At 42.0% G+C, this 15,634-nt stretch overlaps 1 protein-coding gene and 1 pseudogene across 5 annotated transcripts in view; one reads left to right on the forward strand and one right to left on the reverse strand.

The window, feature by feature from the left end:
• LOC144236153 (S-formylglutathione hydrolase-like) overlaps positions 1 to 551 on the reverse strand; it is a 39,016-nt pseudogene extending 38,465 nt beyond the window's left edge.
• Positions 552 to 9,887: 9,336 nt separating this feature from the next.
• The window catches only part of MUSK (muscle associated receptor tyrosine kinase), a 91,192-nt gene continuing 85,445 nt past the window's right edge, over positions 9,888 to 15,634 (forward strand). For all 5 annotated transcript variants that reach the window (XM_077769786.1, XM_077769789.1, XM_077769787.1 and 2 more), the window contains exon 1: positions 9,888 to 9,966. In XM_077769786.1, the coding sequence (XP_077625912.1) occupies positions 9,888 to 9,966 (79 nt within the window). The remainder of the gene's footprint in view (positions 9,967 to 15,634) is intronic.

The following is a 15,634-nucleotide window of genomic DNA, read 5'->3' on the forward strand; positions in this document are numbered from 1 at the left end:
AAGAAGCCGGTTTTTTTATTTCATTTTGATATTTCACTTTTGGCAATATATTTTTTTTCTCAAGTGGATTTTACAAGTTGTCAAGTGGATTAATGCTTATATGACTTCTAGGTTTTGTGTCCTACCAAAGGCTTTTTTCATGAGAATATACATATATATGTAATTTATACATTTATTCATTTATTTATATTTTAGATGTGTATATATACATCTAAATAAAAAATATATATGTATATATATATTTCCTACAAGTAAGTGTGTATGTGTGTGTGTGTGCATGTGTGTGTGTGTGTGTGCGTGTATCATATAACATGAGAGAAAGGGTTAACTAGGGGGAAAGGAAGTGTTTCGGAAGGATACTAGGTAGCTTCTGGAATGCTTGGGAATACTGGAGAGGCAGGCAGGAAGCGAGCGGTCAGGTGGCAAGCACCGTGGCCAAGCTCTCGGCAGAGGGACGGCCTGGTCAGGGTGACGCAGCTCCCCTGCTGACGCCGGGCACAGCCGCCGGCACTGCCCTCACCGGACACTGGATACGGCTGAGGCCCCGGCATGGCCGTGTGCCGCTCTTGGCACCACTGCCACCGAACACTTGATGCCGCCTCCACCAGAAAGAGTTCTCACTACCTCCTTCTTTGCGTCACCAGCTCCAAGATCCGAGTGCCAGCAAAGGCTTCTGATTGTCCGGGCTTCGGCCACTTGTCCATATCCACCTATCAGGGATCACAAGAGCAGGTATTCATTTTTCTCAGCTTACATAGGCAGAGCTGGGACCTGCCGCTTCTAAAACTCACACGAACATAAGAAGCATTTCAGATACTCGGTTTAAAAGCCAAAAACAAAAGTAACTTCACTATAGAGAGTAACGCCTTCCTGGCAAGGATGAGTTTTATGATTTGTACTTGCTCCTAATATGCCATCTGTAGTTGTCATATTGTTTTATATACAAAAACTTTAATCAAAACATAGATTGAGGGGCACCCGGGTGGCTCAGTTGGTCAAGCGTCTGACTTTGGCTCAGGTCATGATGTTGCAGTTCATGAGTTCAAGTCCCACGTCGGGCTCTGTGCTGCCAGCTTAGAGCCTGGAGCCTGTTTCATATTCTGTGTCCCCCTCTCTCTCTCTGCCCCTCACTTGCTCACATTCCATCTCTCCCTCTCTCTCTCAAAAATGAATAAACGTTTTTTAAAAAATTAAAACATTAATTGAATAATATCATCGTACTTGACTCTATGTAAATTCTTGTTTTTTCAGTTAGCAATAATCATGCCTTTTGACTAGCTGGCTGCAATACTGCTACTGCACAAAGTTACAGATGCTTTTTTTTTAAGACTTTATTTTTTAGAGCAGTTTAGGTTCACAATACTGAGGAGGTACAGAGATTACTCATATTCTCACTGTCCCTACACTTGCTTACCTCCCCCATTACCAACATCACTCACTAGGGTAGTACATTTTTTGGCAAAGATGAACTTACATTGACTCATCATCACTACCCAAATTCCACTGCTTACCTTAGGGTCCGCTCTTGGTATTGTATGCTCTGTGGGTTTGAACAAGTATATAATGATATATAAAAAAAAAAGTATATAATGACATATAGCTTTCTTCTTTATAGCATAGAGAATATTTCCACTGCCCTAAAAATCATCTGTGCTCTGCCTTCCCTTCAACCCACCCCCCACCCCCCTCACCCCTCCCGCTNAGCCTCCAGCAACTACTGATCTCTTTACTGTCTCTATAGTTTGGTCTTTTCTAGAATGTCATTTAGTTAGAATCATATAGTATGTAGACTTTCAAATTGGCTTCCTGCACTTAGATTTTAAGATTCCTCCATGTCTTTTCATGGTGTGATAGCTCATTTCTTTTTTTAGAGTTGAGTAACAGTCCATTGTCTAAATGTGCCACAGTTCACTTATCCACTCACCTACTGAAGAACAGCTTGGTTGCTTCTAAGTTTTGGCAATTATGAATAAAGCTGCTATAAATGTCTGTGTACAGGTTTTTGTGTGAACGTGTTTTCACTCCTCTGGGTAAATATCAAGAAGCACGTTTCCTGCATCATATGGTCGGATTATGTTTAGTTTGGTAAGATACTGCCAGTCTTCCAAAATGGCAGAAGCCTTTTGCATTCCCACCAGCAGTGGGTGAGAGTTCCTACTGCTTCAAATCTTTGCCAGTGTTTCAGATTTTGGCCATTCTAATAGATGAGTGGTGGGTTGTTTTTTTTTTTTTTTACTTTTTGTAAGGTTTATTTTTGAGAGAGAGAGAGACAAAGTGTGAGCCAGGGAGGGGCAGAGAGAGAGGGAGACACAGAATCGGAAGCAGGCTCCAGGTTCCAAGCTGTCAGCACACAGCCTGACACAGGCTCAAACTCATGTACAGTGAGATTATGACCTGAGCCGAAGTCGGATGCTTAACCAACTGAACCACCCAGGTGCCCCAGTGGATAAATTTTTAAAGAAAAAAATCCCTCTGGAGGCAACATTAGGGTCCGAACAGCCTGTGGCAGCAGACTGAGGCAGGGTGGATGATGCTGCAAGAACAGCGGCCACCCGCAGCTTTCTCCTGGAGAGGCCGATGGAGCGGACATCCCCCGGAGGTGGATGGGCTTCTTCTTCCCTCAGTACGACTTACACCATATGTGTAAACTTCAGGGTCTTTGAACTGTAGCCATATGTGGGTTTTCCACTGGGTTTTCAGACTGCCAGTGGGGCTGGATGAACCAGGAAGAAGCGCAGAGTTCATTCAGATGACCAACAGGTCAGAGGTCTCAGAGAATAGTTCTGTTCTACAGTACAGAAAATCCAGACAAACAGACCCATAGTCTTGGGGGGAAAATCCTATAAATGCTGGGGAACCAAAGATGCACTTCAGAGAGGCAAGGGGTGGTCTGATCTAGAAGCAGTGTAGTCTTTGGGAGCAGGTAGAGAGGCGGGGTAAAGTGTGATATGCCCATCAAATGACTGCAAAGGTACCTGCTGAAGACTAATTGGAGTAGTGGCACACAGTCTCCTCTGGTGTCTGGTGTGTTCTCTGGGGAAAACCGGAACTCTTTAGAGAGACCAACTGGGGTCTCCTTCCGCTTGTCCTGTGAATCTACTTGTCCCCGGCTCTGTGCCTGTGGAAACTGATTTCTATAAACTCTATCTACGGGCTTTCTTGCCCTCCAATTCCTTATTGGCCAATGGTGAGAATCTGCCAGAAATCAAAAGCATTCTCATGAGCTAGCCGAATCCCTCAACCAAAAGTCTTAGCTCCTGATAGAGCTGTCCCTCGGCACAGTCTTTAGTTTCCAATAAGTGGTTTTCTGCCCCTTCAACCCTCAGGCCTAGAGATGGCAAAGAGCACCTGTTAGTGGTTCACAGTCTCTACCCTGATTCTTGTGGTTTCCCAATATTCCCAATACCCTACACCTTTGTATATAGACTTGTATTCTATTTGAGCAGGGCATCGATTTCATTTTGGGACCCAGACAGCAGCCTAAGATATAAATTTTATAAGATACAAATTGACCATTTTAGTAGACATCTTTTCCTTTTAGAAGTTCCTGCTAGCATACAGTTAAATACTCCACTTTCTACATTCACTCCATTTTTCTTCCACCCACCCCTACCCAGTCGCTTGCCCACCCACCAGAGGCTCACTGAGTCTCCACACTCCAGCAGCCTGACTCCACTCAATTTTTCAAGTTGGATATCTGGTATTCATTTTGACTTTATGACCCAGGCTTCTCCATATTTGTCTCCAATCTACCCCTTCTTCTCCATTTACCTCCTTGTCCTTTGTGGGCAGGAACAGTGGCCTCAGAGCTGGTCTCCATTCTGAGAAATGAACTTAACTGCACATAAGCAAAATGGCCCCAGGTCATGGGCTGTGTTCCCAAGGTGGACCCCTGAACTGGCTTGAAGCTACCCCACATCACTGAGTCTCTGCCTTTCCTGTCTTTGCCCCTCCATTGTCTACATGCCTACCTTCTTTGTGCTGCCAGGATCGTCACTTGTTTATTGAGTGTGTCTCTTCTCAATACGTCCACTTTGCTCCCTAGCATCACATTTCCTTCTCTCTTCTGGAATGCTGCTTCCCTGGACTAATGTATCAATAACTAATGCCCTTTCCTCCCCCAACCCCCAAAATAAACCTACCCTTTCAACATCTGTCATTTGTAAAGCTGAGAAGTGCTGGAGGAAAAAAAATCATACTAGGGTGGATGATATCAGCATAACTTTATAGCGACAACCTCAACTGTGTGCTCTTCTTATTTTCCAGAATAACTGTTTTAAATCTTCTTCAACCTCACCTTCTACTTCACAGAGGTGATAGAAGTCATCAGGTGAGGGCTCAGTAAACTCTTTCCCATTCCCACTAAAAACGTGCCTACTTATCCCTTCCTCATCATTTCCCATTACAAGATCCAGTTTAGGGCTCCAATCCCTCCTGCCTTCCTGGAGACCTTGAACTATCTGTTATCTCTCTTTTTCTGTCTTTAACCTCTTTCTCTCTACAGGATCCTTCACAGCACACCTTCAAAATAAATAAAAATAAGTTCTGGGGGCATCTGGCTGGCTCAGCTGGTAGAGTATGCAACTCTTCATCTAAGGGTTGTGAGTTCAAGCCCCATGTTAGGTATAGAGTCTACTAAAAAGAAAAAAAAAGAATAAATTCTGTCTCTGTCCAACCCCTCCCTCCAGCTGCTGCCTAACTTTCTCCTTGTCACTCTTCTTGGGAGAATCCTCCTCACATACTGTCTCCATTTCCTCACATCCTGTTCACTCTCCACTCTGCGTACACCACTCCGGTGTCTTAGTTCATTCCCTACTGCTCCCCGGGACTGCCCTTCACCAAGATCACAAACTACTTCTGTGATGCTAAATTCAATGGGAACCTTTCAATTCCCTCTTACTTGACCACTTAGACGCGTTCAACATACTCCATACTTGCCTTCTAGAAATGCTCTCTTCCCTTCTCTCCCCTTTTGTGACACTCTATTAGTATATAGCTTTCTACCTAACTAGCTGCTTTGTGTCCATCTCTTTTTCTAGCTCTTTATCTTTCACTGACATTTAGAGGTTGGAACGTGTCATGGCTCAGATCTAGGGCTTCCTCTCTGTTCACGTGTTCCCTTTGGCATATCAGATTCTCTTATGTAGCTTGTACTGCAGTCTACATTCCCATGGTGTTTCACTTCTCGTAGAATGAAGCTCTTACGGAGACATTCAAGAACCAGAGTTATCTCCCCTACTTGCCTCTGTAGCCTTTTCCCTCACTTCCTGCACTCCAAACAACTCTTTTAATTTCTATCACAGCACCATGGTCTCCATATCCCCAGCCATCTCCACATTCCTCTCCCACTGCCTGTTAGTCTACTCCCACACCTCCCAAGTCTGGCTGTCTGGCTGTGAGTTATCCTGCAGGCGTGTCCTTCAGTGGCACTTCCTCAGAAAGGCATTTCTTGCTTCTCTAACTAGGCCAGGCTCATTTTTTTTTTCAGGATCGGTTTTTATATAATTTTACAATGTAGTGTATCTCTCCAGATTATAATGTATTTATTTAGTTGTATAACTGTTTTGTTATTCATTCCCTTACCAGACATTAAGCCCCAGCTGTTGTTGCTGAATGTTCCACATACAGTGGGTCTTCAGTATAATTCATTCATTCATTGAAGATTTTCTTTCAAGAGTCCTTTCCAATTTTATAAGGTATAGGCTCCAAAAATACTGATGTGCCTCTAATAGCTATCCTCACAGTTAATGGGAGATCCATCTATTTAAAATATATATATAAAATATATATAAAATATAAATACATATAAATATATTTATATATATTTTATATATAAATAAAAAATATATATATAAAATATATATGGTATATATATACCTTGAAAAAATATATTTTATATATATACCATATATATTTTTTATATATATTTTATATATATACCATATATATATTTTTATATATATTTTATATATATATACCATATATATATATATACAGAATCATCTGGAAAGGGCCATCCAAGTGGCATTCANGTCTGCTGACCAGTGAGGCAGAGAATTAGGTCATTACCCTTTGTGATAATTAGAAGGGGCTCTTTGCCAATCGTCACTAGATGTATGAGAGCCCGGTGCAGACCAGAAGCGCTAACTTGGTGATGTGCTGACTCGAGCAGGAATGGGGCTCGTGTCGTCAGCTGCTGTGCAGCCAAATGCCAGTGTCTAGTTGAAGATGGGGCTCAGAACGGTGCTACCTGCTCTTCAAGTCTCCTTCCTGGGAGTTTGGGCCCGCTTCTGAGACAAAGAAGCAAAGATATCAAAGGTGGTGAGGCAAGCTTCATTGCTATATTTATTTATTTATTATTTTCAATGTTTATTTATTTAATTTGAGATAGAGAGAGCAAGCAAGCAGAAGAGGTGCAGAGAGGAAGAGGGAGACAGAGGATCCCAAGCAGGCTCCACACTATCAGCTCAAAGCCCAACACAGGTCTCAAACTCACGAACTGTGAGATCCTGACCTGAGCCGAAATCAAGAGTCAGACGCTTAACTGACTGAGTCACCCAGGTGCTCCTGATCGTTTTTTATTAATGGGAAGACTGGCCATCAGCCTCACGTACTCTCCTCAAGCCCTGAGGACCGGCGCCCAGTCTCAGTTCCTGGGGTGAATGAGTCTGCTACTGTAAGGAACAGATTCGCTTGTACTGCAGGAACGAACGCCATTTCGTATCAGGGGTACAAGAAATTGCTGCGAGGAATGTAACTTTGGAATCTGCTGCAGTGTTCCTACGGAAGCCACGCTCCTCATGGGCTTCTCGCTCGGCCAGACTGCTCCATCTTGAGCAGTACATTCTAGTTTCAATTTTTCCTCAACCGAGTTTTGTCTCCCCGTAGCACTGTGTAGTACTGCAGTCACCTTCAGACCCCGGTCATGATGGAATGTGAAGTAGGAAATAACTTCCTGGGGTTCCTGGCCTAGAGGGGGCAGTTTCTACTGGATTCAAGACTGGTGTCATCATTGCTTGTTCTTTATCTTAGGGGAAAAAAGTTGAAGAGTGCTCCCTTACAAGCCCTTCTCCCAGCCATCTGAAGGAAGAGGGTCCTTGGGCGCTCACAAATCTATAGCCAACCAAATTTCCAGAACCCTGCACTTTCCCTAGTGTTATTTACAGAAATGACAGGTAGCCACATTGTTCATCCTGCTGATTCCTAAATTCCTCAGAAAAAAAATGTGCCCATCTTACTAACATTCAAATTTCCCATGAAATATATAGCATTCACAGGATATTCTCAGCAGAAACCTAATCAAATCTGTATCTCTTCTATTAAAACTACATTAGGATTGGGGCGCCTGGGTGGCTCAGTTGGTTAAGCATCAGTCTTCAGCTTAGGTCATGACCTCATGGTTCATGGGTTCGAGCCCCGCGTCGGGCTCTGTGCTGACAGCTCAGAGCCTGAAGCCTACTTCAGATTCTGTGTCTCCCTCTCTCTATGATCCTCCCCTGCTCATGCTGTCTCTCTCTCTCTCAGAAATAAATAAAACGTTAGGATTATTTTGATTGCAGCTTAAGGACTCAAATTCATGTGTAGCCAAGTTTCCCCAAAGGGTGAATCTATTAATTTAAATAACAAAGAAGTCCGGTAGACAGATCTGGCTTTGCACATTATTTCTTTTTAATGGAGCATAAAAGCTTCCAACAGCTCTGATAACCTAGTCCTCACAGGTGCGGATCTAAAAAGGAAGAGCTTTTTTAACATGAGCTCCAGTAAAATGCAAGAGTGACCTCAGCCTGGCCAGCATGAGCCATAAGCCCACTTCATTGTTTTATGTTTTATTTATTTCTGAGAGAGAGAGAGAGAGAGAGAGAGAGAGTGAACCGGGGATGGTCAGAGAGAGAGGGAGACAAAGAATCTGAAACAGGCTCCAGGCTCTGAGCCGTCAGCACAGAGCCCGACACGGGGCTCGAACCCAAGAACTGTGAGGTCATGACCTGAGCCGAAGTCAGATGCTTAACTGACTGAGCCACCCAGGTGCCCCTGTAAGTCCACTTCTGAATCAATCCCTNGAGAGAGCATGAACCGGGGATGGTCAGAGAGAGAGGGAGACAAAGAATCTGAAACAGGCTCCAGGCTCTGAGCCGTCAGCACAGAGCCCGACACGGGGCTCGAACCCAAGAACTGTGAGGTCATGACCTGAGCCGAAGTCAGATGCTTAACTGACTGAGCCACCCAGGTGCCCCTGTAAGTCCACTTCTGAATCAATCCCTACGGTTTGGTAGCAGAGGTGTTCCACATGGAAAATACTGGCAATATATATAACAGACAGAGGTCATAAATTGTTTATATTGAGCATATATTTAAGATTTCTATAAATAAGAAAAAGAAAAAGAATGTTAGAGGAAGATAGACAAAAGCCACAGAAGAGGAAAATGAATAACAATAAACATATGAAAAATTCTTGTTACCAATAGTGTTCAGTGAAACAAGTGTATATTAAAACAAGGAAATAATCATTTTTACTCTATATAAATGTAAGAATGCAAAGGGAAATGTTGAGAAGAGTGTGGGAAATGGGTCCTCTCAATACATTGCTGGGGGGCAAATCTGTACCATCACACATGCATAATTTAGAGAACTCTGTTGTCAATGGAAATGATGGCTAGTGTGGTACGTATTAGCCTGGTAATGTCTCCAAGACATATCCTTCAGTGAGAAAAAGCAATTTGCATAGTAGAACATTTTGGAAACCGTGGAGCTGCACCTTTAGGAAGATCTGCTGTAAGGAATGAATTTGGCTGACAGCCCACAGCTGCCAAGTCCATAGACTCACGAGGCCCAAGAATGAGGATGCGCCAAGGCAAAAATGTTAAAACAATGTGGTAAGTGCAATGATAGAGATGTGCACAAGACACACACACCCAGAGGAGGCAAACCAAAGTAACTTTGGGAGGATGAGGAACTTTTGGTCTGGGATGGCTCCCAGGAGGAGATCATGATCACGTTGGGATAGATGTTAAGTGCGTGCAGAGGAGGGGAAAGAATTCCAAACCAGCAGAACAACCTGAGCAATTAACAGAGGGAAGGAAGCTGCATTCAGGGAGTTTACAACGGGTTGCTAAATATTAAGATAGAGGCATGGATTATAACAAATGAGGCTAACAAGATAGGCAGGGGCCAGCAAGGCCTCCTATGTCATGTTAGGGAGGTCTGAATGGGTTTTGATGTGGCCAAGATCCACGAAAGCCTTTTGAGCAGGAGAGTCCCTCTGAGAAGAGATTAGACGACAGTAAGACAGAGTAGAGGAGAACAGATAGGAGGCTATCGCCATCATCCAGAGAAGGTGAACGTCTGGAAAGGAGATTTGGGGGAGCGTTGTTCTAGTTGGAATCAATGGAAGGGAAGAAATCCAGGAATACGGAGTTGGTACCGTCCGTAGGAACTGGTAATGGGCTGGAGGTAGGAGGTGGAGTGAGAGATGGGGAGGAGCCTGATCAGATACACCCAGGGCGCCGGCGCGAGCGCAGAGAGGTGGTAAACCGAGTCAGATCAGGAAACCTATACCTCAGGGAATACAGGGATGGTTGCAAAGGCATCTGGTATTGTCCTTCTGCCACTGTCTTAAAAGGGATTCTAAAGGGATTTTCTTTCCCTTGTTCCTCCAGCACTACACTCGCATTACTGGCCTAAGTGGATACTCACCAGCTGGCCGTGTCCATCACTACAGCCAAGACTGAGAATTCCTGATTATACTTAGAGCCTGTGGAGCTGCTGACACAAACAGTCATTAGCAGATGACCCTTTTGTAACAAATTATGCTTTAAAATGTAAACTGTGGGGGCATTTTCCTTGCGTTGTCCAGAAGGAACTTTCTCCTGCCTGAGCCTGGATTAATCATGAGAGAGCTCGTCAACATTCCACTGGTACATATTCTCACTTTGGTTGCCTTCAGCGGGACTGAGAAACTTCCAAAAGGTTTGTTTGAGGAATCTTGTCTGCTTCTTGCCTTGTCACAGTTCTAAAGTGCATGTGTGTGCTCCGATCACAATCGATTCATATGATGGCGGGCTTGGGTTTTACTTGGTGAAGTAGGGGTGCGGTGTACGGAGAGGGAGAAAACTGTAGAAACAAGCAGTTGAGTGACGGTCTCCTGTCTACCAGTATCCCTCCCCCGCTTACGTTCTTTAATAAAAAGTCTAGCCGCACAGGGCATGCAGAGCCCTCACTTGTAGGAAAACGAAAGCAGGTAGACTGCAAGTTATCAAGGTCTGTTTGGTTTATGTGTGTGTGTGTCAAACTTCAGGGTGGTCTTAATGGATGATGAAAACCTTTTCACATTAGTTTTGTTGGGAATATAATCAACTCTACTCCCAGATGTCCAGAGTGTTTGCTTCTGAACAAAAATCATTCCCATTTTCCGTTTCCGTTTTGCAAAATTTTAAAGAGTATTTTAGTTCCTAAAAATCGGAATTAGAGAAGGACTTACACAATTTGCCTATATAATAAAAGCCCGAAGACAATGAGTTCTCATTAACTTTGAGGTTGGAGGCATGAGTTGGCTCAGCAAGAGACTGTGAAAGTTTTTTTTCAGAGCCTCTGGAATGTACCGGAAATAACACCACCTCAGGGAAAGGAAAGCAACTTAAGAAACTGACAAACACCTGTTGCAGCAGCAAGAATGTCCACAGTGATCTGGTTTCTGGCCAGTGCATTATAAAACGGAGACTAGTGTATTTCAAATCAGGAAGAAAGACAGGAAAGTATGTGATTTACAAAGTGACTGAGGGGCTTCTCTGAAAAATTTTTTAATGATGTGAAAAAGACGGAATGATATCAATGAAAGAGTTTTTGAATTAAGTGTATTAGAGTGAAAAAGCTCTGTGTTTTATGATACACTCAAATTAATTATTTTCCCTTTATGTTACTTTCCCAAAGAACTGAACACCTTTGTATTGCATAGGTAAGTGAAGGTAGTATCTCGATGTAGATGGGAAACATAGCTATAGATTTCGTGGGTCACTAGAATTTTTGGAGCCACAAGGGCAAGATTCACATGCTAATAAGATACAGCTTTCTTCACAATCTGATTTCAGAGACTTATGTTTTGTTTTCTTTTTCTGTCTTACACAAGCAGAATAGTATCTTCAGATGTACTTAAACACTTAATTGCCAACTAATACTTTAAGGTATCGCCAGATAAGGAAGAATCTAGATCTTTTCAAACAGCTAATAATAGCCAGAACGACTTAACATTGGCTTCAGATTATTTTAATACTTCCTGATCATACAACGGATGTCCGGTAAGGTACTACCTGAATGTTCACACTTACGGCCTTTTCTTATAAGTCTTATTTGTGCTCTCCTATACCACAAAGTTACGTAAAAGTGACATGGGTAAATGCTAACATCTACTAAAATTCAGTCTTATCAGGAACAAGACAATTGATTTTACTGGTTCAAATCAGGATTTGATGCATTAAAGAAAAAAACTATCTCCCTGTATAAACAACTCTTAATTTATATTCTAGAAAGAAATGATTTACAGTTCCCAAACTTCACAGGTAAAGCCCTTTAATTCAAATGCACACCATCCCCATTCTGAAAAATTCAAAATATGGTGATCTGAAGAGAAAGCCAAGCATCTTGGACTTCAAATAAAATAATCAGATTGTTAATCTAACTTTATGTATAATTAATTTACTGCTATAAGTAGATTATAAACCCCCCAAATTAAAAGAATGTTTTTGCCCAGTCTGCCGTATTTACGTTAAAATTTAAATTAGTTATGGATTTAACACCAAGCTTAGCCAAGAACACCAGACCTAGAGAACAAACATCCATTAACGACACACACCAGTTCTGAGAATAAACATGATCATAAAAACACAGTTCTTAAAATTTTAAATGTTAGAGTTCATGGAATATATTGGTACAGAAAACAATAATATGCTATTATTTTAATATTACTGAAAGTAATAAAGATGTTCCACACAAAGTATCTCAGGGTTATTGTCTCTATTCTTGACAGAGAATAAAAAGAATTTGTTTAGACAGATACCTTTTTCCTAAGTCCTTTAAAAGAAATGAATCAAGGAATCTGCACAATAATGTGTTACAATATGATGGGTTTTAAATAGCACAAGAGTATTTAGTGGATTCTTTTCTAACTCTCCACATACCATTTCCTCAGTAAAATTAATGACAGACTTTGTAGAAATGACAAGCTCAGTATCATAACACAAGCAGGAGAAATTTACAAACCATCATGTATGAAAGTAACCCACGTTTCACTGAATACTCGCCTGAGCCACATACTTCAATAACAGTGCTTTATCAGGAGATATTAAGTGTGCCGTGGGATTTAAATTCTGTGGAAGTATGGGAGTTCACATAAGCAGTACTGAGTTTCTTTAATACGCACAAAGAACTCCTGTCCAAACTCCACTTTTTTAAATTACCCCATTTACTCCCATACCTAGAAGTTTTTGAGCCTAAGTGATTTATCTTCAGATATATTTGAGTAACTTCCTCTTCTAGATCGTAGGCATACAAAGATAGGGTTCACAGATTCAACAAATGACTAAGTCAGAGCAGGCACAGCTGTCATTGAAATCCAGGACACCGAGTCCTGGATGAATATTGACGTACATTGAAAGAGCGACTCATTGCGGGTTTGGGGAAACACAGTTGCTTTAAATAATACTGCCCTTCAAGAACAGAAAGAAAGGGCAGAAATGTCAAGATTTCTGCCGTCTTTCCAGAATAGCAGGCAAGTTTCCAGTGAACTAGGACTTAAAGTCACGGGAGAAAGAGACAAGTGAGGGGCGCGTACGGGACCTAAAGGATGTGGCCCCATTCAAGAAAGTGAGCACAGAGCAGACCAGAGTCATGCAGGGGAGCTATGAGGGCCATGCTGAGGACCCGGCTGGGGCTGGGGGCTGAGCCTCTATAGTGGCCTTGTTTGCACCAGCGTTTCACTCCATCTAACAATACTGTATGAACATAGGAGCAACCGAGGACAGCCGGTTAGATTAGTTCAAGGTTGGTTCCTCCCAGAGTCAGGGCAGCTAAAGGACTAGACAGAAAGGGAGCTGAGATTATATGGCAACGTACCACACAGCCTAGGCTGAATAACCTAGGCAGTGAAGTGAGGACATTTAAGGCTGGAAGACAGTGTCAACATCAAGTTCCTTTTCCTAATCTTCAGTGTCTTTCTGTGTGTGTTTGGGGACAACACGTAGTATTGGAGAACCTCCATTTCCTCATAAAATGAAGAGGTATGTACTAGTGTTCAACATATAATATTAGTTACTATGCTAAGAACAGTCAGGGATTACTGAAATGATCACTCTTGGGTAACATGCACATTTTAGATGGGTCCCTTTGGGACTATATCTTAACCCAAATGAATTCACCCAGGAGAGGCAATTTCAGAAATTCTGAATAGTCTGAGCCAGAAGCCCCTCTGGCCTATTCCCAGTACCATTCCTGAGGGCAAGGACCAAAAGTGAGTTCTGTGACAACAAAATGAATGATACAACACTAATAAGTAATTAAGATTATCAATGAAGCTTACAAGTTCCAAAGGCATCATAATAAAAAATAACTTTTATTGTATCACCAGTAGGATAAATGAGCCAGTTTCTAAGATAAGCCAAATGGTGAGCAATACTAAATAACCTCTTTCTTTGGGGTATCTGAAAGATTTCCAGCACCAAAGTGTTTTATCATATTGAAAAAACAATACTGTATTCATGATGTTAGAAAAAAAAAAACATGAATACATCCCAAGTCTGAGCTCTAATTTTACTAAAACAGAAAGGAGCAAATTCACCTGACTTCTTGCTTTACTCAGTCATTTGGTCATGTTAGTCAACAGCTAGTCAATCAGAAGCTGGTCTGTCCACGACCATGCAGATGAGCCCACAAAAGGGTAGTGTCAAGTTCCTTCTCATCACACAGCTAGGATTCAAGTGAAGTTACTCTTTGGGTCCAGGAAAGCGTTGTGCTCAATTTCATGTATTTGTTATTCATGTGGTCCTTGGATTGAGGGAAGAAATAGTGCCCTGGTTTAAACAGGCTCTGGCTGAGATGAAAGCTGGATAACAGAATGAAAGTAAACAGGACACAGTCTGCTGAGTCAACAAATGTCATTAAATACAACGATGTGATTTTGCCAGTAACAATTTGAAAATGGATTTGTTTGGATGATTTTGAAAGATGGGCAAAGTGAGCTTAGCCAGCTATGCCCAGCCTATATAAATTGATACTAACATAAATCTTCTTTTTCCCTCTGTCTATAACTAATATTATGCTGAAGGCATGGAATTGCTTAGAGTGAAAAGATAGGAATTTAAACTGCCCTTAACCTTGAAGTTTAGCTCTATTATTTTCTGCTTTTGTAATGCTTACACAGTTATTTAGCCATTCTTAGCCATCCTTAGCCTCTTCACCTGCAGATGAGAATAATAATAGTATCTACCTTTATGTTTGCTGTGGTAGATGAGATAATGAATGAAAAGTATACTGCGTGGCTCGTGGCAGGTTCTTAATTTTGGAGGCTACAATTATTAAAAACAGAGTCGAACAATGCACAAGATTATCGCGTCACTGCACATGATGGGAAGGTGTTAATCTAATAAAGTTCTTAGGAAAACCTCATATATTTCTCCATAACTGTGTAAAGACATTCTAAGATTGAATACTGAGAACAAACTGAGGGCTGATGGGGGAGGGAGAGAGAGTAAGGGGGGAGATGGGCATGGAGGAGGGCACTTGTGGGGATGAGCACTGGGTGTTACATGGAAACCAACTTGACAATAAACGATAAAAGAAAAAAATAAAATAAAATGAACTGAAAAAAGACATTCTAAGATTTACTTTCTTGATCTTAATTGATCTCCACAGTTGTAAAAATATTAACAACATACGTCTGTTACCTCTGTCACTTCTGAAGTATCAGGCAAGAAGAAACCAATGAATCAAGTTTATTTTCTTTTATTTTTTTTAATGTTTGATTTATATCTGAGAGAGAGAGAGAGACAGAGTGAACAGAGGAAAGTCAGAGAAAGAGGGAGATACAGAATCTGAAGCAGGCTTCAGGCTCTGAGCTAGCCGTCAGCACAGAGCCCGACGCAGGGCTCGAGCCCACAAACCGTGAGACCATGATCTGAGCCGAAGTCAGATGCTTAACCGACTGAGCCACCCAGGCGCCCCTCAAGTTTATTTTCTTAGAAGAATAATACATGGCCATTAAGAACAGCTTTGTAGATACAAACTACAGAAAAGATTAAAATAGGGAGGGCACCTGGGTGACTCAGTCGGTTAAGTATCTGACTCTTGATTCAGGTCAGGTCATGATCTCACGGTTCATGAGATTGAGGCCCATGTCAGGCTCTGCATTCATAGTGCAGAGACTGCTTGGGATTCTCTCTCTCCTCTCGCTCTCTGCCCCTCCCCAGCTGGCTCGCTCTCTCTGCCCCTCCCCTACTGGTGCTCTCTCTCATGCTCTCTCTCAAAATAAATAAATAAACCTTAAAAAAAAGGTTAGAATAGAAAGTCACCTTGACTTCCAAGACTGTTTAAACATTTATTTTCTTCCATTTTTTCCTATGTATCATAAATGTTTATATACTTCTGCTAC

This window comes from Crocuta crocuta, unplaced genomic scaffold, assembly GCF_008692635.1.
Source record: "Crocuta crocuta isolate KB4526 unplaced genomic scaffold, BGI_CrCroc_1.0 scaffold95, whole genome shotgun sequence".
NCBI classification, from domain to species: Eukaryota; Metazoa; Chordata; class Mammalia; order Carnivora; family Hyaenidae; genus Crocuta; species Crocuta crocuta.